We start from the raw sequence: 23,137 nt of genomic DNA on the forward strand, positions 1-23,137 counted from the left end.
GTTGGAGGACTTAAGGGCTCAAGATGGAACACAAGGTCTTGACATAGGGTGGAGCAACACAAGAAGGGTTTGTAGATGAAGATGAAAATGTTGAAGATAGCATGTTGAGGGATAGAGAGTCAATGTAGGTTGGCTAAGATTGGAGTAATGAGCAAGTGGGGTTTAGTGTGGGACAGGATTCAAGGAGAAGAATTCTGGTTGAGCTGAATTATATAGAGGGTAAAATTTGTGGGTGGCCAACAAGGAAGGTGTTTGTGAAAATCGAGTCGAGGTTAGAAAAACATGGATAAAGGTTTTAGTGGCAATAGGAACAAGCTGTGGGCGGAGATGGGTGATATGGTGGATGTACATGCAAGTGACCTTGATGCTGACGAGGAAATGAGGTTTGGAGCTCAGCTCTGGGTTGAGCAGGGCACCAAGGTTGTGCACCATATGGTATGGAATTTTTACTGCTGGCCAAATATGATGGCTTCAGTCTTCCGAATGTTCACTTTGGGGGAATTTGGGCTTACTTACAACTTGCTGTTGGATAGCCAACCTAACACAAAGATAATCGTGGGTCGGGAAGGTAGAGCTGGTGTCATTGGCATACATATGGAAACTTATTCCTTGCCTATAGATTTTGTAATTGAAATACATGTAAATGACAAAAATGAGGAACCAAGGATAAAATTGAGGGGTGACCTTGAGCAAAAGCCATTACTGGAGATGCCTTTGATGTGCTGGGACAGGTAGGAGTGGAGCCACGCAAGAGGGATCATGTGGAGGTGGATCATGGACAAAAGGTGGTGGAAGACAACATAATCAGCAGTGTCGAATGCCACAGGGGAGTTAAGGGGCCAAGGAGAGATTAAGATGTAGTCACAGTCATAAAGAATATTGTTAGCTACTCTGACTTTAACAATCTTGATTCTATGGGTGTGGAGGGAACCAAACTTAAGGTGTTGAAACAGGGAATTGTGGGAGAAATGGGCATGGAGTAGGGAGTAGACAACAAATAGTATACAGTAGACACCTTAAATCGCTGGAGAAATACCACCAACGATGTCTACGCAAGATCCTGCAAATCCCCTGGGAGGACAGACGCACCAATGTTAGTGTCATCGATCAGGCCAACATCCTCAGCATTGAAGCACTGACCACACTCGACCAGCTCCATTGGGCGGGCCACATTGTTCGCATGCCTGACACGAGATTCCCTAAGCAAGCGCTCTACTCGGAACTCCTACACGGCAAGCGAGCCCCAGGTGGGCAGAGAAAATGTTTCAAGGACACCCTCAAAGCCTCCTTGATAAAATGCAACACCCCCACCGACACCTGGGAGTCCCTGGCCAAAGACTGCCCCAAGTAGAGGAAGAGCATTCGGGAGGGCGCTGAGCACCTCGAGTCTCGTTGTCGAGAGCATGCAGAAAGCAAGCGCAGGCAGCGGAAGGATCGTGCGGCAAACCAAACTCTCCACCCACCCTTTCCTTCAACGACTGTCTGTCCCACCTGTGACAGAGACTGTAATTCCTGTATTGGGCTGTTCAGTCACCTAAGAACTCACTTTTAGAGTGGAAGCAAGTCTTCCTCGATTTTGAGGGACTGCCTACGATGATGGATGGAGACAACAAATTTAAGGATCTTGGACGACAAAGGGAGATTGGAAATGGGGTGGGGAGTCGGCGAGGATAGCAGTTGGGCATTTTTGAGGAAATGGAGCTAATGGCAGTTTTGTAGAGTAGGAAGATGGTACCAGAGTGGAGGGAACAATTGACAATGCCAGTGAGCACAGCAGCATGGAAATGCATTTGAGCAGCGAACTACTGGATGAGGATAGTGGAAAATCATCTGTTTACTCCACCCATTTGGTGCAAGAAAAACCCAGCTGCAGCATCCATTGAAGTGACCAGATGTTCTATGGTTTACTGTAAAGTGCCGATGTAATGCACTAGAATCCAACGGAGGTCTTACTTAGCAATCCTGGTAAGGTTATTGCAGTTTTTCTAGTACTATAGCCAGGTTCTGGGATTAATTCTGCAGCCACCCCTCTCCATGCATCCTGACATTTAACAATGGCTGTCTGAGGGAAACGGGACTTCTCTCCTGAAGCCTTGGCTTTTTCAATGAGTATCTCCACCACAGTATCAGAAAAACGGGGTGCCCTGGCCGTTGACATCATGCCTACTGCTCCACAACATGCATCCTTTCCTCCACCTCACCTGTTAAGAGGTGCAAACTGGCTTTAGGAAATGGCAGGCCCACTGGATTTCCAACCCTCCCAAATAGTGAGCTGCCTACATACAGAACAATTAGTGCTGGCAGCTCACCTCTCAAATTGAAATGAAGCCAGTCTCTTGCCCATGTCATTGGGTGAGCAAAGCAGATGCACAAAACAAAAATCTACCAATATTTCCAAATGGCAGTGATTTAAATCTAGATTCAATTGACTTTGTTCACCCCTAGGATTGGGAATGGTGGGGGGAAAAAAAAGGAAATTAATACCACCAAGTTTATAATACAGTGACATCAATGAGTTAAATCCATAACTAATTAATTTTGGTATGAATTTGCAGGATAAGCAAGGTAATTAGTGTGTATTGAATCACTACCACCCACTGCTACACTTCACTGTGTTATATGCAACCTTTCAGAAGTAGTGAATCACTTACCAAGCATCAAGTCTGTTTCAGCGCACATTGCATAGTAAAATGCTCTGATGTTCTGAATTTCCCGATTTGTGAAATTGCCAGTACAGTTCTTGGTATAGGAGGAATAAAAATCTACAGGATGCATTTCGGAGAACGAAAGCCATTTTGGAACCCTGATTGATTTATATTTCACCTGCAATCACAAAAAGATACTGAATTATGCACCCAGAAGTGGGTGAAATTAAGAATGTTTCAACAACTTTATATTGAATGTTTCATTAGTTTAAGTGAAGTAAAATCCATTATAAATGTTGTTTATGTATCTATTACAGATATAAAGAGACGAGCTTGGAAATGAATTTAAAGACATTTGGGCCTGAAATTCCGATCGAGGTCTTCCCGTGGGCAAACTACTGAAAAAAGGTAAAAAAACTGAGCACTTACCTGAAGGTGCTGCGCCTGCTCGAACTTCTGAACCTGAGGCCTTCACTCCTACGCATCGGAGTGCGTGCACATCAGGACATGCACAGGGCTGGAGCTGTAGTCACATGGCTCTGGGCAGCCAATAAAGGTACAGTATTTTCTCATTCATAATAATGGGAACTCCGTAAGTTGGAGTTCCCATTATTATGAATGAGAAACCTCCCCAAACACACAAAACACGAAGAAAAATAGAAAAATACACTACATATTTAAGAATCATTTAAATTAAAGTTCTTATATAAAAAAATATTTTCCCGACTCTCTTTAAAGATGCCTTAAAATAAACTTACCATTGTGGGGAGGGTTTTTAAACAATAAATATGGAAATCTTGCCCTACAAGTGTCCTCACTCCCGATATGCGCGCGATCTGTCAAGCCAGAAACTTGACAGATCGGAAAAGCCCGTTTTCAGCGCATGCGCATTGCACGCTGAAAACCGGCTTTTCCAATGCCTTCCCGGGTCCATAGAAACTTCGTACGGACCTGGGACATCGGAATTTCAGTACCAATATTTATTGCAACCATAAAATCTTAATGTGGTGGCAACCAAGTTTTCCAATGGCTTAAATATTAATATTCATTCCTAAATAGTTGCTGACAGAGTAAAAAGATATATTGGCATAGCATTTGCTGGAAAAATATTGGAGAGTTCATGATGCTCACCATTATTAGTGTACAAGAAAACCAGTAATTTGTGGCGAGGAAGAGATATGGTGTGAGTTGCAAATCATCACTATTGCTTGACTATTTGCATCGATACCCTTGCAAAAAATGGGATCTCATCACCAACCCTTCCCCCCCGCCCTTCCCGGCCATGGGCTTCAAGAAATTTCAGAATTTGCACTACAAATACGAATTAAACTCGCCGCAGAAAATTAGAGCTGTTATTTCATGGTGTAAGGATCCTGTTAATGGAACGATTCATGGTCCTGACGGGCCAACCAACCTTGGAGATCCAGAAAAGGAAAGAACTGAAACTGTGGAGTCTCACTCCTGTAAATTTAAAAAAAAAATCTTACTTTTCCTGTGTCTCTTTTTTTCCCTCCCTCTTAATCCAATGTTTCTTTCCCTTTCTTTATTTCGCTTTCTATATCTAATTTGACTTTGATTCATCCTATTTCCTTCTCTGGCATTTGCTCGGTTTCTTTCTCTATCATTAAATTTCTTTGGTTAAGGAGATAGAGACTATTGTGTGCACCAAGGTCCTAAGATACCCGTTGACCTCAAAATTAGCAATTTGCACTTTCAGTAATTTACGGCGCAAAAATAATTGGAGCTCCTGCAAAAGTTATCGCCTCAAACGCTGCGCTACGCAATTTCTATGTGAATATTGTGCACAGTTTTGGTCTCCTAATCTGAGGAAGGACATTCTTGCTATTGAGGGAGTGCAGCGAAGGTTCACCAGACTGATTCCCGGGATGGCAGGACTGACACATGAAGAAAGACTGGATCGACTAGGCTTATATTCACTGGAATTTAGATGAATGAGAGGGGACCTCATAGAAACATATAAAATTCTGACGGGATTGGACAGGTTAGATGCAGGAATAATGTTCCCGATGTTGGGGAAGTCCAGAACCAGGGGTCACAGTCTAAGGATAAGTGGTAAGCCATTTAGGACTGAGATGAGGAGGAACTTCTTCACTCAGAGAATTATGAACCTGTGGAATTCTCTACCACAGAAAGTTGTTGAAGCCAGTTTGTTAGATATATTCAAAAGGGAGTTAGATGTGGCTCTTACGGCTAAAGGGATCAAGGGGTATGGAGAGAAAGCAGGAATGGGGTACTGGAGTTGCATGATCAGCCATGATCATATTGAATGGTGGTGCAGGCTCGAAGGACCGAATGGCCTACTCCTGCACCTATTTTCTATGTTTCTAGCCCTAATTTTTATTGTTTGGAGATTGAAAACCAGAACTTTAGAGCATGTGGAGAAGACCTAATTGTATTAATTTAAAATTAATAGAAAGTGTTTATTGTAAGGGCAGCAATTTCAAAAGACTTATACTATGGAAAAGTCTAGGTTTGAAACAGACATCTGCAACAACATGGTGGCGCAATGCACTAGGTCCTCCAATCTGAACTTGCACCTGTAATCCTTCACTCATTTCCCATTCTCAGTCAGTTTTGAAGGCACCAAGCAGAAATCCAGTAGTGGGAAATGCTATGTATATCTTTAACTGAACACTAGATGACCCTCACATGGGAGTAAGAACATTGTAACAATTACATTTCAATGTCTTCTCTTGTATTGCTTTTGTTATTCTTTGATATAATATTCTAGAGGGTCTGGAAATAAATTAATTTGAGTGTTTATTCGGACATAAAAAGGAAGATAAAGAAAAAAAGATTAAAATGAATAGACTGTTCTGAAGCACATCCTGTGTGCTTCATAGGTACACCAGGTAGAATAATAAGCTTGACAATATAAAATATATATCCACTTATGAAAGACACATTCTGAAATGGATATACAAGGACAGACCTGGAGACATTACCTCATTAACCTTCCATGATAAGAGATAAGAAATATAGTAGGTATATAGGAAATAAGTCAAGAATAAGGGGGGTGGCATTAATTGATGGTGGGCAATTTTACAATTAACAAAAAATACTTTTTTGATCAAATACAAGTATGACAACAATTGTGCAACACTTGAAATATCAGGAAATTAGGTCTATTTATTAAGAGTATAGCTGGGGCCAGCTTTACCCAAGGTTCTGAATTAAAATATAGTGGCAAGCAAAACATATAACGCATATGCAGATTTTAAAATGTTAAATACAAGTGAACAAGGTTTATTTACAACCACCATAACTATTTTCTTTCTAACATCCCAGTTCAGGAACAGCTGAGAATGCAACTCAAACATGTAACTGAAGGAGAGGAGAGGCTTCTCCTTCAAGTAATCTCTCCAATTGCATATCCCTGTTCGATTGCCTATCTGAGCCAAATGAACAACTCCACTACCATTAAAACTGAAACCAGTTTATTAGCAAGAGAACACCAACTGCTTCCTCAGGGTTGTCTGGTGTGCACAGTACAGAATATTGTTTCAAAACAATCAAACACAACAACCTTAGCAGTTCCATACTTTAACATTAATATAATGTCTTAAAACTATGAACAATAATTTTAAATTAAAAAGTGAGTAACTAAATACACCTTAATAAAGTAGGGGAATTAAGTGAGCTCTGCAGTGTACCTTCTTAAGCCAGTAGGGAGATGTTTTAAATGTGGATCCTCCACATGCGACTCCCATACTTGGGGTTGGATAGGGATGAGGCAAAATCAGACCCAAGCTAAGAACAAATGGTTGATCCAACTGGGTTGCTTTGTATCGTATCCATTCAGTTGCTTTATCTATATTCTGCCAGTCACGGTCCATGATTCTTACAGTCGATTCATTACCAATCAGAACTGTTGTCGGTCTACCTTCCTGTCTGAGCAAGAACTTGACATCCCTTGTCCAGGCTTCTACACGGTTACTGAAGTCAATGAGAAATGGTGTTAGACATATGGAACATATATGGGTACTCCTGTGCTTTTGTTCTTGCCTATGCATGAACAAGTTATTCTCATAAGACAGAATTGCTAATTGTAATACAATACATAAAAATAAACTACAGGGAATTATTAAGAATTTCCATTAAAACCAACAGTAGCATCGCTTGCCTTGAACCAAGGCTTGATGACTTAGAAATAGGTCAGGGAGCTGCTGTTGTGTCTTCCTGTTCACTTCCAGTCTTAACCCATTTCCCTTATCACACATTTTGATAAATACACTTGAATGAGTGCAAAGGTTGGTGGAACTGACAAGTGAAAGATGAGCTAAAAATTAAACCATAACTAGAAGAAAAAAAAAACTTAAAATGGGGACGTATTTGTTTCCTATTGTTTAATGGCAGGTATGCAACTGTTGGTCCAGTGGTGGATATGTGGATATACTCTTTGACCACCTTGATTGTCTATTGGGAGGTGCAAACATATTCCCCAACACTCTAGCAGAAAAATGCATGAGTATCTCCTGCTCGTCAAAGGAGGCTCAAGCACCAGCATGTAATCAGGATCCAGCCTTGATTTCTGAAACCAAAAATCTAAAATCTTAGCCCCAACTTGCTAACCATCAGAAATTAATATTACCATTCCATATAAATATAAATTGCTTTTAAAGTTACTTATTAGCCCTCCTGACAACAGAGAGTAAATTATTTGTAAATACACAAGTGATACAATAAAGATTGAGGAAAAATAATCAAAATATAAACTATAAAGTAGGGAGATAAACTAGACGTCAAAACAGTTAAGTATCAAAAGGAGCTTAAGCAGATATCATACATACTTTCACCATTCAGTAGACTTGGTGTCAATATTGTGGAGTCTGGAAAATCCTCTTGTAGGACCGGCATGAAATGAGCAGCCATTCGGGGGGGGGAGGGGGGTTTCGCAGCATTGCCACGCCCCACGATTAGCGCCTTGGGCTGTTGCAAAACCGCCGATGACGTCATCGCCGTGCGCACCGACCCCTCACCACTCACTTCGTGCCCCGCAGGGGAAATTGCTCCTTGGGTAGCGAAGCTGGCAGACTTCCATCGCTGGGGCGCCCCTTAAAGAGGAGGCTTTTATTGCCCCGAGCCGACATTTTAATTTGTCGGCCGACTCTTGGGTGGACCTGACAATGGTGGCCCTCGCGTCGATCGGGCAGCCAGCCACTCCGTTTTGGGTGGCCCGGTTGATCACGTCTTTGGTGGCCCACTGGTGGCTACCAAAGAGCCTGCAGAGTGCGCAGCGGCCTTCCCCTTTAACTAAAGGGGAGGGGTGTGGTAGCACGCTACGTGGATGGTCCGACTCAGTGGGTGTAGCGCTGGCCGACTCAGTGCCGGGTTGCCGCCCTGGGAGCGCCCCTTCAATGAAGTGGAACGCTGGAGACAATGCTCCGTTTGTTTCAGGGGCGCACAGCCCAATTCCGTGTCGGGGCGGGACTTCCGGGCTGGGCGCAGGAAGTCCTGGCCCCGGAAGGTTACCACTCCCAATCGGGGAGCAGGCAATTTTGGCCCCTGTGTCTCTTAAAGCTAGGAAGATGTCATCTGCATACTTAATAGCTTGGAGATTGTTGGAGAAAGATAATTTGTAAATATGTTGAAGAGAGTTATAGCAAGAATATGTCCCTGGAAGAATCCATTCTTCAAGATCCTCCATGTGCTCAGTTTATTGCCCAGCATTACCTGGAATTGTTGGTCTCAAAACATCATCAACATAGTTATGACAACCCATTGAGGCAACATCTTTTACACTTTGACCAGTAGACCAATGTGCCAAATGATATCATATGCTGCTGTCAAGTCAAGAAACACGACCCTTATCTTCTACTTCTGTTGGAAACAATTTTCTAAATAGGTGCTAAGAGCAAGAGTGTGGTCTCAAGTGTTCCTGTTTGGTCTGAAGCTTACCTGGTCACCCTCGGAGCCTGCTCCATTGTGGGCGTGATACCTTGCAGACGTTTGTAAGCATAGCTCAAAGTGATATCAGATGGTAGCTAGCTGGGAGGCCCTTCCCTGGTTTGGGTATAGCTATTACCCTAGTTTTCTGCCATATCTTAGACACCACACTCTCTTGCATGACACGGGACAAGAAAATTGACAGCCATTTTATGCTCTTTTTAAAAAAAAAAATTGTACTAGAATTGCTGGTCAATGTCGCAAGCTTTTCCTGCTTTCACAAAACACAAAAGTCCGAATCTGGACAACCGAATCTGGTTGCAGTGGTCCTGAAGCAATGAGTAACTGCACCACGTTAGTGTGCCACTCAGCCATACAAATCTTAAAGGTCTCAGGTTTGATTACTGGGCTGTGTGGAGGTGCAATGAGGCTACTTCAATTAGCCTAAACCTCCTTGAGCAAGGGAAGGAAAAAAGATCAGCCACTGGTTCCTTCTCTAGCTACTTGAACAAGAATGGGCCATTGCTACCCGTGGAACCATGCTCCAAGTGCCATCACATTCAGGAAAAGAGTAGTCAGAAGAAATTAGAGGGAAGGAAAATGTCAATATTTTCAACATCTACAAATAAAACACCTATGATTATTACCAAGCTGTATATATTCTCACTTTAATTGTAGATATACCAAATTGATGTTGCATCAGCCTTTCCCTGCACTCTGATATGGACATTATAGTAGACTACAGTATTGTGGGCACATCGTATATGTAATATTTACAGTACAACCTCAGCTATCCAGACAGATTTTATTGGAATGGAGGTTGAACTTTGAAAAGCAGTATGGGAACAAAGGATTTGCTAGATGAAAAAAGACCAAGGTTCATCTAGTTCACCTCATGAGGTCTACCAGAAACGAAATAAAAAGGGCACCTCCCAACATAATCAAGTGGGCAGCCAGTCAATAATATTAAAATGAGGCTCACGAGTTAAATTTAACCGCCCCTCACGCTGGCAACTTGATGGGGTCTTGATGAGCTCTCCAATCTCCGCCTGCCTGATTCCCGCTCAGATTTAAAATTGAGGCTATAGTAATGTCACCAAAGAGGCCATTCAACCCAACTTATTTGTATTAGCTCTACTTACATATCAGAAATAACCATCTATTCCTATTTCTCTGATCTTTCCCTGTACTTACGGGTGCACAAAGCTAAGAAGTACTCCAACTGTGGCTGAACCCCTGAGCCTGAATTTGCGGTCGGAGGCTTCCCGCGGGCGAATGCCTCCGAACCGCAAGAAAAGTACCAACCTACCTGATGGTCCCGGAAGTTCGAACACTTACGCATGCATAAAGGCGCATGTATCCCAGGGTCGCATGCGGTTCGCAAGCGCCTCTGGGATCACGAGGGCCAGCCCAACCAATCAGAAAGGGGAATCCCCATTATGCTCATGGGGCTTCCACTTACGAACGGAATCCCCATAAGCATGAACAGGAATCCTCTAAAAAACACAATTACACACCAGTTAAATAAAAATTATATGTTCAAAATTAATTAAAATACAATTAAATTAAATATTTAAAACAAATTACATTTTTTGAAAAATAAATTTAAATGTTTTAAAGGGGCTAAAATTAAAATAAACTAGTTTTAAAGTTTTTATATGTTTAAATAATTTAAAAAATAATTATTTTTATACTTATTTAAACTCTTAAGCTGGTAAGATCCAGCCAGGGCTCCAGTGGATCGGTCAAGCTGAAACTTGATAGATCACAAGTTCCAGGTTTTCGTGCATGCACATCGCACGCAGAAATCCAGAACTTGCAGGGCACTTAGGGCCACGCATGCACTGCATACGCAGTCATAGGCCCTGGAAAATTCGGGCCAATATCACTATTAGAATGTAGGAATTTATAATAGTGAAGGTGAACACAAAAGTGTGCCAAAAACATGACAACACGAAGATTTTCTGGACAGTAAGTTTGTGCAGACATGAGGGCCAAATTGGATAGCCTCCGAAAACAGCCACGGGGTCGCGATTAACCCGTGCCGTTGATTGAAATGCAGGCAGCACACTAACTTCATGCTACCTGCTCATTATAATGATTTCTGCTTGCAGCCACGCGCTAACCGCGCTGCTCACTTTGCTGCACACATCAGCAGGGGGCCCAAAATCGTAACTTCCTAGTCTGCACTGCTTAATGCTAGCCTTCACCTCAAAGAGGGAGGCGCAGTGTGGCTGGAGCAGGTGCTGGGAGTTGTGCAGAAAGTGAATCTGTCATAGGAGACAGTGAAGAATGGCACAACATGGGAGAGAGCAGCCTCCAAATTTTTGGATGCTGCACTGGAGGTCTTGGTGGAGGAGATGGAAAGGAGGAGAGATGTCCTGTACCCATGGGGGAGTGGGGGGGGGTGTTGGAGGGGGGCCAGGTCTTCCAGACACATGGTCAAAAGGTAGTTGGGGCAGATAGCTGTAGAAGTCAATGCCAGGAGTCAAGCCCCGAGGACCTGAATGCAGTGTCATAAGAAATAAACGACCTCCCACGAGTGGTCAAGGTCAGTGAATGTATCTTCAAATGTCATATCCTACCAACTGCACCACTGCCTCAGCCACTGCTTAATTCACCACACCTCCAGCAGCCACCTACCAACAAACTCTATCAATCAGGACTCATACCTAACATTCATATGCTTCACCTCACCCTCACAAACTTAGCACTGCTGCAAGGCTCATATCCACATTTTACAACTTGCACACATCGACAGCTATTCAACCATAATACCCACATCACACAAACAGATTGCACGACACTCACTGACACACTTCCTTCTTGCAGGGCAAGATGGCGCACAACTGGAGACAGCAGCAGCTAACCAGAAGGGGACAGGCAAACCTGTATGTTGTAACCCCCATGGAAGAAACGGAGCTGGCCATTATTAGAACGGCCTCATACCTAATCCTGCCTCTCACATCTCACTTCCGCCTCATCCCACATTCTCTGATTTACAAGCTGCAGATGGTGTAAGCAGCACCTCTTACTTCCCTCTCCCTTCACCACAGCCTTACCCTTGTACCTTTTTCCTTTCAGATAACCAAGACATGCAAACTGGCCAGGCAGTGGAGGAACACCAAGAAGCAAGTGAAGAAGACACAGCACCATCATTTGATTTCACACTCACAGCCAGTAGTTCAGTTACTGACACTGCGCATATCTTAAAGAATAGATTAAAGGCAGCAGCTGCACATGTTAAGACACTAAGCCACGAGTGTGCTGCAACCAGTGCAAGGATAGCACGTACCAGCTCGCCAGCAGGGAAGTGGTGGCCAACTCTGTTTGCACACTTGTGGGCCCAACCACGATGCAGCGTTTAATGGCTGATGTCACAACTTCCATTGCAGCACAAGCAGTGGAAGCTCAGACTAGCGTCATGCAAGGTCAGCTTGCTGCCATGGAAGCTCAGACTACTGTCTTCATGACTATGGATTACAGTGCTCAAAGGGGCTTACAGGGCATCACAGCAGTCCAGCATTCTGTCCTCCAACAAATTACTAGGATTGCTGAGGCGCTACCCCAGGAGAGTGGCAGCAGCCCCATGAAGCACAAACCCGCTGTCCTCTCTCAGGATGACAGCATTTGTCCTTCCACTCCTGCCACTCTGCCAGTGCCTTTGCTGCTGCCCGTCAGCCAACCAGTCCAGATGGCTACCACCCATGTTGAACTGATGCAGTCTACAGCCGGGCCTTCTAGGCCCAGAGCTACTCTAGGCCATCTGCAGCCTCCTCCACTAAAAGTCAGCAGCCTTCCACCAGCCATGCGGCAGCTACTAGGACCAGACCAATATCCCCAGCATTAAAGCACTAACTACACTTGATCAGCTCCACTGGGCAGGCCACATTGTTCGCATGCCAGACACGAGACTCCCAAAGCAAGCGCTCTACTCGGAACTCCTTCACGGTAAACGAGCCAAAGGTGGCAGAGGAAACGTTACAAGGACACCCTCAAACCTTCCTTGATAAAGTGCAACATCCCCACTGACACCTGGGAGTCCCTGGCCAAAGACCGCCCTAAGTGGAGAAAGTGCATCCGGGAGGGCGCTAAGCACCTCAAGTCTCATCACCGAGAGCATGCAGAAATCAAGCGCAGGCAGCGGAAAGAACGTGCGGCAAACCAGTCCACCCACCCTTTCCCTCAACGACTAGCTGTCCCACCTGTGACAGGGACTGTAGTTCTCATATTGGACTGTTCAGCCACCTAAGAACTCATTTTTAGAGTGGAAGCAAGTCTTTCTCGATTCCGAGGGACTGCCTATGATGATGACTGCGTAGGAGCACCAAGACAAGCAAAGGCACACAGAAGACAGGCACTAAGGGAATGCACAACAGTGATTCGTTTACGTTTGTTTGCAATATGGCAGGATTTCATTTATAAATTATGTTTGGAATGTTTATTTTATGGTGGCTTTCATTTCAGCTTTGTGGCCAAGCGAATGCTGTGATGGTCAGTGACAGAGGGAAGGTAAAGTGTGAGACTGTTGGTGAATGGGGAATTTGGGTTGCAGTTACTGCACTCGAATTAGTTCTTCATGAACAACCCGGGCAGAAAGGAGCCATCGAGATTGCATCCTCCCTTCCACCTTCTCATCCTTCGTCGTTCGCCATATAGCTAGTGGCAAGGGCTGTCCCTTCATAATGGCAAGGTTGAGTAGCATGCAGCAGATTACCATGAATCTTGACACCCGCTCTGCCGAGTACTGCAGGGATACTTAGATGTCCAGGCAGCAGAAGCGTTGGTCCAGGCAGTCGAAGCGTTGTTTCAGTACGCCAATAGTCTGTTCTATCACAATTCGTGTGGCAGCACGGCTTCCATTGTATGCATGCTGCACACATGTGCGTGGGTTGTGCATCGGAAAGCCATGTCATCAGCAGGTCACCCAATAGCCAGCCTCTAGTTTGTCATAGTGGCTCAAATGCAGCTGATATAGTGGACTGCCACAGAATGAAGGCATCATGACTGCTGCCAGGATACCGGGCATTGACCTGTGTAATTCGCTGCCTATGGTCGCACACCAGCTAGTGTCAAGGTAGTGGAATCCCTTTCATTTCCGGTATATGGCAGAGTTGACATGTGGTGCACGCAAAGCAATGTGTGTGCAGTCAATGGCACCCTGTACTACTGGGAAGCCTGCAATCCTAGCGAAGCTGCACGCTTGCTGTGTCTGCTGCTTTCTGGCAAGAGAGAATGAAATGTAGTTAGCTCTCAGTGACTTTTTATGATACAACGGTGGATGGCAAACTGTGAGATGTTGCAAATATCTCCAGCACCGAAGGAACCAGACGCATAAAAGTTAATCGCTATGGTCACCTTCAAAGCCATTGGCAATGCGGTCCTTGCCCTGCTCTGAGGTTACAATTGTGGCTTCAGCAGGTGGCGATTTCAGTGAGGACGTCCTTTGTGAAGCGCAGACGTCTCACACATTGTTCGACGCGGAAGTTGAGGTAGGAGAATTGCTCTCTGATAAGGCCTCTTGATGAGAGCCCTTCTCCCCGCCCTCCCTCTTCTGCAGTTTGTTCTGCATGTGTGGCCTCTGCTCATTCTCCCATTCATGCTGTACTCCAAGAAGAATGCTTACTAGTGCACCCGTGCAGAAGCTTTGAAGTCAGCAAAATGTCCTTCAGCATCTGCCACATCATTCCTGTAGACTTTTGCAACTTGAAGGAACTATGGAAAGCACCAAACACTTGTAGAATCGTAGTTTCAGCCAGAAGAAATCAACCAGCAACCAACATGTAGGTAGTTGATGATCCCTTTAAATAGCGCTGATGGGTGATCCTGCTGCTTAACAAGTGTTCATTTTGTGTGAGGTTAAGAGAGGGCATTGGCTGGAGCATTGCATGCTGATTGACATCATGATCTGCCTGCTTTGCATACTTCTGGTGGATGTCAGTTGTGTGCGCGTCAATGCCCTTACTATGATGGCATCCCGCGTGATTCATGGTAGTAGTGTGCGCACGTGCATAGGACAGCTATTTGGTCCCCAAACGGGCTCTACCGTGCCCAATATTTGTAATGCATAATCATAGAATCATACAATGGTTATGGCACAGGAGGCCAGTCGGCCATCGAGCCTGTGCCGGCTCTCTGCACGAGCACTTCAGTTAGTCCCACTCCCCCGCCCTTTCCCCGTAGCTCTGCAATTTTTTTTTCTTCAGGTAGTTATCCAATTCCTTTTTGAAAGTCACAATTGAATCTGCCTCCACCACCCTTTCAGGCAGTGAATTCCAGATCCTAACCACACGCTGTGTAAAAAAAGTTTTACCTCATGTCACCTTTGGTTCTTCTTAAATCTGTGTCCTCTGGTTCCCAACCCTTCTGCCAATGGGAACAGTTTCTCTCTATCTACTCTGTCTAGACCCCTCATGATTTTGAAAACCTCTATCAAATCTCCTCTCAACCTTTTCTGCTCCAAGGACAACAACCCTAGGAAGGGTATACTTGCATTGGAGACAGTTCAGAGAAGGTTCACGAGGTTGATTCCTGAGATGAAGGGGTTGTCATATGAAAAAAGGTTGAGCAGGTTGGGCCTATACTCAGTGGAGTTTAGAAGAATGAGAGGTGATCTTATTGAAACATAAAATATTCTGAGGGGTCTTGACAGGATAGATGCAGAGAGGATGTTTCCCCTCATGAGGGAATCTAGAACTGAGGGCATAATTTCAGAATAAGCGGTCACCCATTTAAGACAGAAATGAGGAGGAATTTCTTCTCTGAGAGAGAGGGTCATGAATCTTTGGAATTCTCTCCTCCAGAAAGCTGTGGAGGCTGGGTCTTTGAATATATTTAAGGTGGAGATAGCCAGATTTTTGAATGATAAGGGAGTCAAGGGTTATGGGGAGCAGACAGGGAAGTGGAGTTGAGGCCAGGATTACATCAGCCTGATCTTATTGAATGATGGAACAGCTCGAGTGGCCAAATGGCCTACACCTGCTCCTATTTCTTATGTTCTTGCCAAAAATTGGCATGCAATGCCCATACCTCAAACGGGCATTAGATCCTTCGTATATGCAAACATATGCATATGACTGAGGCTCCCAGTTAGATTGGTTTGACCTGAGGCAGTTGTTAACAAGCTAAGTTTTTGAAATGTACTTGCCTGAATGTGGAGCCAGGAGGAGCAGGACTGTTCCTGCTGACCCTAGATGTAAAGAACATGCCACCATGCTTTCTGATGATAATGGTGCAATAGAACATTTTTACTCCATGTAATAAGTAATCTTATATTAGAAAAGCAAAATATTGCAGATGCTGAAAATCTGAAATAAAAACAGAAAATGCTGGAAATACTCAGTAGGTCAGGCAGCATCTGTGGATGGAGAAACAGTTAAAAGTTTCAGGTCGCTGACCCTTCATCAGAGCTCTCAATGCTGCAGAACATTGACAGAGCAACTGTCAAAATTAATGTGGCCATGGTCCCTTTAAGGAAACCGGCTGATGTCGCATCATCAAATGATGTCATCAGACCCGCTTCCTTCAACTGGCCAGGGACCTCGCAGGGCGGGCTTAGCAAGCCCCATCAACAGAAGATTCTTCATACAGTGCGGGCTGGAGCCAGGAATGGTTTCGGCACCCGCCACCAATCCTGGCCGACCCAGACACGCACGGTAGGCGAGATCGCGGCCAAAGTGTCTGAAAGATATGCATCCTAAATCTGAAACTAGGGTTTTAAACTTAAAACAAACTCAATTACATAAGTATGAGAGGGGCAAGTTGGCTAAGTTAGTTTGGGACTTAGACTAAAAGGTATGATGGTAGCTAAGCATGGCGAACATTTAAAGAAATATTCCAAAATTCTCAACGAATATACATTCCATTGATAGATAAAGTGATACATTGTGTAACTAAAGAAGCTAAGGATAGTATTAGATTTAAAGAGGCTTATAATGTTACAAAGAATAGTAGTGGTGGAGATAGACAGATTTTTGAATGATAAGGGAGTCGAGGGTTATGGGGAGTGGGCAGGGAAGTGGAGTTGAGACCAGGTTCAGATCAGCCATGATCTTATTGAATGGCGGAGCAGGCTTGAGGGGCCAAATGGCCTACTCCTGCTCCTATTTCTTATGTTCTTATATTCTCCAGTCTATCCACGTAACTGAAGTCCCTCATCCCTGGAACAATTCTTGTAAATCTTTTCTGCACCCTCTCTAAGGCCTTCACATCCTTCCTAAAGTGCGGTGCCCAGAATTGGATATAATACTCTAGTTGAGGTCGAACCAGTGTTTTATAAGGGTTTATCATAACTTCCTTGCTTTTGTACTCTCTGCTGCTATTTATGAAACTCAGGATCCCGTAGGCTTATTTAACCACTTTCTCAACCCGCCCTGCCACCTTCAACGTTTTGTGCACATATACCCCAGGTCTCTCTGTTCATGCACCCCCTTTAGAATTGTACCCTTTAGTTTATATTTCCTCTCCTTGTTCTGCCTACCAAATTGTATCACTTTGCACTTTTCTGTGTTAAATTTCATTGACCACGTGTCCGCCCATTCCACCAGCGGACACATGGCAGATGAAATTTAACACAGAAAAGTGATATCTATTAGTTGTTGCTCCATGTCCTCCTTTGGCACTCCTGCAATCTTTTCTTCACCTCCTTTGCAAATATAGTAGCAACATACTTAAGTACTCACAGCATTCTTTCCTTCACTACTTTCTGATTAATTTGTCCCTTAGTCGCTCCACTCATATTTTGGTGCTCCTCTTGATTTTAATGTATTTATGAAAGTCAATGCTATTACCCTTTCTGTGAATTGCCAGTCTTTTTTCTATACTCTGACCCATTCATGTCTCCTTTTTTGACTCTTCGATGCTTTTGGTACTTCTGGTTTTCTTCTGTATAAATCACCATATTATATAAATGTAACTATTGTAGCAGCCTTAATTTTATTATATGCCTCCTGAGACTTTATTTTTGAACTAATCTCCTTTTTCATCCACAGTGCACTGGTCTTTGCTGCAATCCCTCTACTCTTGGTAGAAATTATTTAATACGGTACCCTACCAATCTTGTACATAAATATTTCCACTGCTATTCTACCTATTTTTTTTAATACAATTATTGTACACTTCTTGAACATTTGCTTTTAAAAACAAAATCATTGCTTTTGAGTACATTTTTTTTAATTGATTTTAATTGTAAACATGTAAATCTATATTTACGTCACTTGCTTGTTCCAGTTTGTTACCCAGAGCCAAGTCTATTTCCCTTCCTCCTTGCACCTACAATGTCCTAACTTGTAATGAGCAGGGTAGATATGGGGAAACCAGTGGATATAGTATATTTGGATTTTCAAAAGGCATTTTGACAAGGTGCCACACAAAAGGTTTTTACACAAGATAAGGGCTCATGGGGTTAGAACATAAGAACATAAGAATTAGGAACAGGAGTAGGCCATCTAGCCCCTCGAGCCAGCTCCGCCATTCAAAAAGATCATGGCTGATCTGGCCGTGGACTCAGCTCCACTTACCCGCCCGCTCCCCAAAACCCTTAATTCCCTTATTGGTTAAAAATCTATCTATGTGTGATTTGAATATATTCAATGAGCTAGCCTCAACTGCTTCCTTGGGCAGAGAATTCCACAGATTCACAACCCTCTGGGAGAAGAAATTCCTTCTCAACTCGGTTTTAAATTGGCTCCCCCGTATTTTGAGGCTGTGCCCTCTAGTTCTAGTCTCCCCAACCAGTGGAAACAACCTCTCTGCCTCTATCCTGTCTATCCCTTTCATTATTTTAAATGTTTCTATAAGATCATCCTTCATCCTTCTGAATTCCAACGAGTAAAGACCCAGTCTACTCAGTCTACTCAATCTATCATCATAAGGTAACCCCCTCATCTCCGGAATCAGCCGAGTCAATCGTTTCTGTACCCCCTCCAAAGCTAGTATATCCTTCCTTAAGTAAGGTGACCAAAACTGCACGCAGTACTCCAGGTGCAGCCTCACCAATACCCTGTACAGTTGCAGCAGGACCTCCCTGCTTTTGTACTCCATCCCTCTCGCAATGAAGGCCAACATTCCATTCGCCTTCCTGATTACCTGCTGCACCTGCAAACTAACTTTTTGGGATTCATGCACAAGGACCCCCAAGTCCCTCTGCACCTCAGCATGTTGTAATTTCTCCCCATTCAAATAATATTTCCTTTTACTGTTTTTTTTTCCCCCAAGGTGGATGACCTCACATTTTCCAACATTGTATTCCATCTGCCAAACCTTAGCTCATTCGCTTAACCTATCTAAATCTCTTTGCAGCCTCTCTGTGTCCTCTACACAACCCGCTTTCCCAGTAATCTTTGTGTCATCTGCAAATTTTGTTGCACTACACTCTGTCCCCTCTTCCAGGTCATCTATGTATATTGTAAACAGTTGAGGTCCCAGCACCGATCCCTGTGGCACACCACTAACCACCGATTTCCAACCCGAAAAGGACCCATTTATCCCGACTCTCTGCTTTCTGTTAGCCAGCCAATTCTCGATCCATGCTAATACATTTCCTCTGGCTCCGCGTACCTTTATCTTCTGCAGTAACCTTTTGTGTGGCACCTTATCGAATGCCTTTTGGAAATCTAAATACACCACATCTATCGGCACACCTCTATGCTCGTTATATCCTCAAAGAATTCCAGTAAATTAGTTAAACATGATTTCCCCTTCATGAATCCATATTGCGTCTGCTTGATTGCACTATTCCTATCTAGATGTCCCGCTATTTCTTCCTTAATGATAGCTTCAAGCATTTTCCCCACTACAGATGTTAAACTAACCAGCCTATAGTTACCTGCCTTTTGTCTGCCCCCCTTTTTAAACAGAGGCGTTACATTAGCTGCTTTCCAATCCGCTGGTACCTCCCCAGAGTCTAGAGAATTTTGGTAGATTATAACGAATGCATCTGCTATAACTTCCGCCATCTCTTTCAATACCCTGGGATGCATTTCATCAGGACCAGGGGACTTGTCTACCTTGAGTCCCATTAGCCTGTCCAGCACTACCTCCCTAGTGATAGTGATTGTCTCGAGGTCCTTCCTTCCCACATTCCCGTGACCAGCAATTTTTGGCATGGTTTTTGTGTCTTCCACTGTGAAGACTGAAGCAAAATAATTGTTTAAGGTCTCAGCAATTTCCACATTTCCCATTATTAAATCCCCCTTCTCATCTTCTAAGGGACCAACATTTACTTTAGTCACTCTTTTCCGTTTTATATATCGGTAAAAGCTTTTACTATCTGTTTTTATGTTTTGCGCAAGTTTACTTTCGTAATCTATCTTTCCTTTCTTTATTGCTTTCTTAGTCATTCTTTGCTGTCGTTTAAAATTTTCCCAATCTTCTAGTTTCCCACTAACCTTGGCCATCTTATACGCATTGGTTTTTAATTTGATACTCTCCTTTATTTCCTTGGTTATCCACGGCTGGAGGCAAGATATTTATATGGATATGGAAATGGTCCATTTTCAGGTTGGCAGGCTTTTACTAGTGGGGTGCTGCAAGGGGCTTCAGCTATTTGCAATCTATATTAATGACTTAGATGAAGGGAGCAAGTACAATGTATCAAAATTTGCTGAAGATACAACGCTAGGTGGGACAGTAAGCTGTGAGGGGGACACAAAAGGCTAGACTTTCCTCTCAGATCGCTAGGCCCCAGAAAATGGGTGATGTTCCAGCCTTGGCGATGTGTCAGCCTTCATGATCGCTGGAACATCGCCCATTTTTGGGATCACGACTTTCGGCCCAGCGATGCGACATGGGCCTCAGAAATGTGGAAGGCAAAGCTTCCCGAGCAACGGCCTTCTGCGCATGCATTTTCTTTTTGGTAAACAGGTTTTTCCGGAGACCAGGGGGGTCATCCACACATGCGTAGAAGGCAAAGGCGGAGGGAGAGAGAGAGAGGGGGGGGGGAGAGAGAGAGAGAGAGAGAGAGAGAGAGAGAGAGCAGAAAGGAATGAGAGAATAGACTGGGAGTGAGAATTAGAGAGAATTGATATAAAAAAGTAATCTTCAGACGAAAGTGCCCATGATGTGGAGGAGGGGAGGAAAAGGGCTAAGCCGTTCAGTGATGAGGCATTAGTCCAGGAGGTGCACTCCCGATGGGCCCAATTAACTTGGGGTGGGTGTGGGAAGCCCCCACCCTGGCCGTGTCAGAAAATCTGGACCAAGATCACAGACATGGTATCGTCGGCGTCCCATGAGGCGAAGGGGTCCGACCAGTGCCGGAAGCGCTGGAACAGCTTGGTTGCTTCAGCAAGAGTAAGTATAGATTTTATATTGTAATGATGCGAATTGTAATTATAATGTTAAATCTCCAGGATTGAAATTAAGCTTGTTATTCTTACATATATTAACTGCTAAGATCTGGACAGGGCTGTGAACCTGTGCCCTTTTTAAGTCTTTCTGGCTGCTGTCACTTACACAGTGACCCAGTATGGACTGGGAGAATGCTGCCCTTGGGAGACTTTGGGACATTAAGCTCCTGTCATTGCCGAGTTCACCAGCTATCCTGATTCCCACCACCCCCGGTGGCCCTTCAATGGAGATCGTAGTCAAGAGAGAAGTTTGTCAAGCATTAGCTCCTAAACACGATCTTTGTTATAACTGTGCATCCATTGTGGATAAAAACCCTATTAGCATATAACGTTAGCGACTGCTGTCTTTCCATAATAGTAGCTAGTCAATGAGCTTATGCCATGCTCTTTTCATGTTTGCAGAAGAAGTTTGCGAAGAATCGTTCAGAACGCAAGCGAACCGGAGATGGCCCTGCACAGCTGGTAACCCTCAGCGAGTTGGAGGAACGCACTGAGGCACTGGTGGGAGGCCACACACGGTCGGCCACCCATAGTGAGGCAGAGCCCTCGCTTGCATCACGTGAGTAATGTGTCAAGCAGTATTATATTAAAGTAATGCAACGTCATTTCATTATAAGAATGATGTCATGTTATGCATGCAGCTATCCTGATTCCCATGTAGCCTCTGTGCTACCATCAGGTTGACAACATAAGAGATAAGAGCAGGAGCAGGCGATTTGGCCATCTGTCCCCTTTTCTATCCGCTCCCCATAAACATTCACTCCCTTATCATTCTGTCTTTCTCTGACTCCAGAGCTCTCTGGGTCACTGAATTTCAACTTGGATTTACCACCATATGTACTACCGTGTGATGCGTTGTTGTGTAACGTCTCTTGGTCTCGTTTAGTGTAGTGGTGCTGTTTCTCCTTCGTATGCCAACGCAACGCAAGAATGTGTACCCTTCCGTTCTAATGAGCTCAATTGTTTTTTTGCAGGTCCACCAACACTCATGCGCAGTGAGGCCGAGGCATGACCAGAACTCCTCCCCCTTCCGATACAGGGGAGGACGAAGACAGTAGCGACCCTAAGGAGGAAACTGAAGAGGATGCCCCTAACTTCGCCATCTCTGAAAATGATGTACCTACGGGACCTGCAGCCACAACGTTGGTTTCGACGGACAAGGTAGCGGGACCAAGCGATGTGCAGCCGGCGACGCCAAGGCGTTTAGTGCTCACGCCGACCCCATGAAGGTTGGGTCAGCTAGGTCAGCACACGCCTCCTCTGGCCGATTGGATCGAAGGCTTGACCAGACTGTGCGGGAGTGACGCGATAAGTCACGAGGTACTCCAGGCGTTTGTGGTATTCACGAGGGACATGTCACGGTCGTCTGCTCGCAATTCGGAGGATTCCATGGATTCATCGCCAGGCTGATTGTCCTCCCCGAGGTCCTCACCAGCCTCCTCCTCGTCTGCCTCTTCCACCTCCACTCTCCTGAGGTGGACAGGCAGCCCCTTCTGGCAATTGTTGTTCTCTCCTTATAGCTAGGTTATGCAACATGCAGCACACCACAATAAACTCAGCAACCTGGTCAGGGTGGTATTGTAGGCTTCCACCAGAGAGGTCCAGGCATCTGAAGAGCTACTTCAGCACTCCAATTGTCTTTGACAATATTGCGTGTAGCTATGTGGCTTTCGTTGCAACGCTTCTCAGCTTCTGTCTGGGGATTACGCCGGGGGTGGTGGTCATAAGCCAGCTGGCAAGGTCATTTTCCTTTATCCCCCAGCATCTCAACCATTACCTCGTGGCTGACTATTAAACAGGTCAGAGACAGCGCTCTCACGCAAGATGTGCACATCATGGTGCTGCCTGGAAATTTAGCATTAACTGCCATGATTATTTGGTATTTGGTTGTGGTCGAAAACGAGCTGCAATTTCAGGGAGTGGAATCCCTTTTGGTTACAAAACACCTCCACGTTCTGTAAAGGTGCTTTCAGGGCGATGTGCATGCAAGTCTATTGCTCCCTGCACCTTGGGGAAGTTTGCTATTCTCGAGAAATCCAAAGTCCTCCTAGTCTGCGCCTTCCTGGTCACAGATGTCACCAGCTGAAGCCCGAAAGGAGCTCGATGCGTAGAAGGATAGTGCCGCAGTAACCTTTACCTCAAGGGGCAGTGCGGTCCTGATGGTAGGCTGCAGATCCCCCTTGATGAGCTGACATCTCTCATCAACGACCCCCGCATTAGTCTGCCACCTCTTCGATTGGG

The 23,137-nt window shown here is 44.6% G+C and overlaps 1 protein-coding gene across 2 annotated transcripts in view; it reads right to left on the bottom strand.

Annotated features, from left to right (window-relative positions):
* arsk (arylsulfatase family, member K) overlaps positions 1-23,137 on the bottom strand; it is a 129,121-nt gene that overhangs the window by 47,058 nt on the left and 58,926 nt on the right. For both annotated transcript variants that reach the window (XM_070884828.1, XM_070884837.1), the window contains exons 4-5: positions 6,320-6,602; positions 2,652-2,823 (exon numbers count right to left, since the gene is read on the bottom strand). In XM_070884828.1, coding sequence (XP_070740929.1) covers positions 2,652-2,823; positions 6,320-6,602 — 455 coding nt within the window. The remainder of the gene's footprint in view (positions 1-2,651; positions 2,824-6,319; positions 6,603-23,137) is intronic.

Source organism: Pristiophorus japonicus, chromosome 1, assembly GCF_044704955.1.
Source record: "Pristiophorus japonicus isolate sPriJap1 chromosome 1, sPriJap1.hap1, whole genome shotgun sequence".
Taxonomy (NCBI): domain Eukaryota; kingdom Metazoa; phylum Chordata; class Chondrichthyes; family Pristiophoridae; genus Pristiophorus; species Pristiophorus japonicus.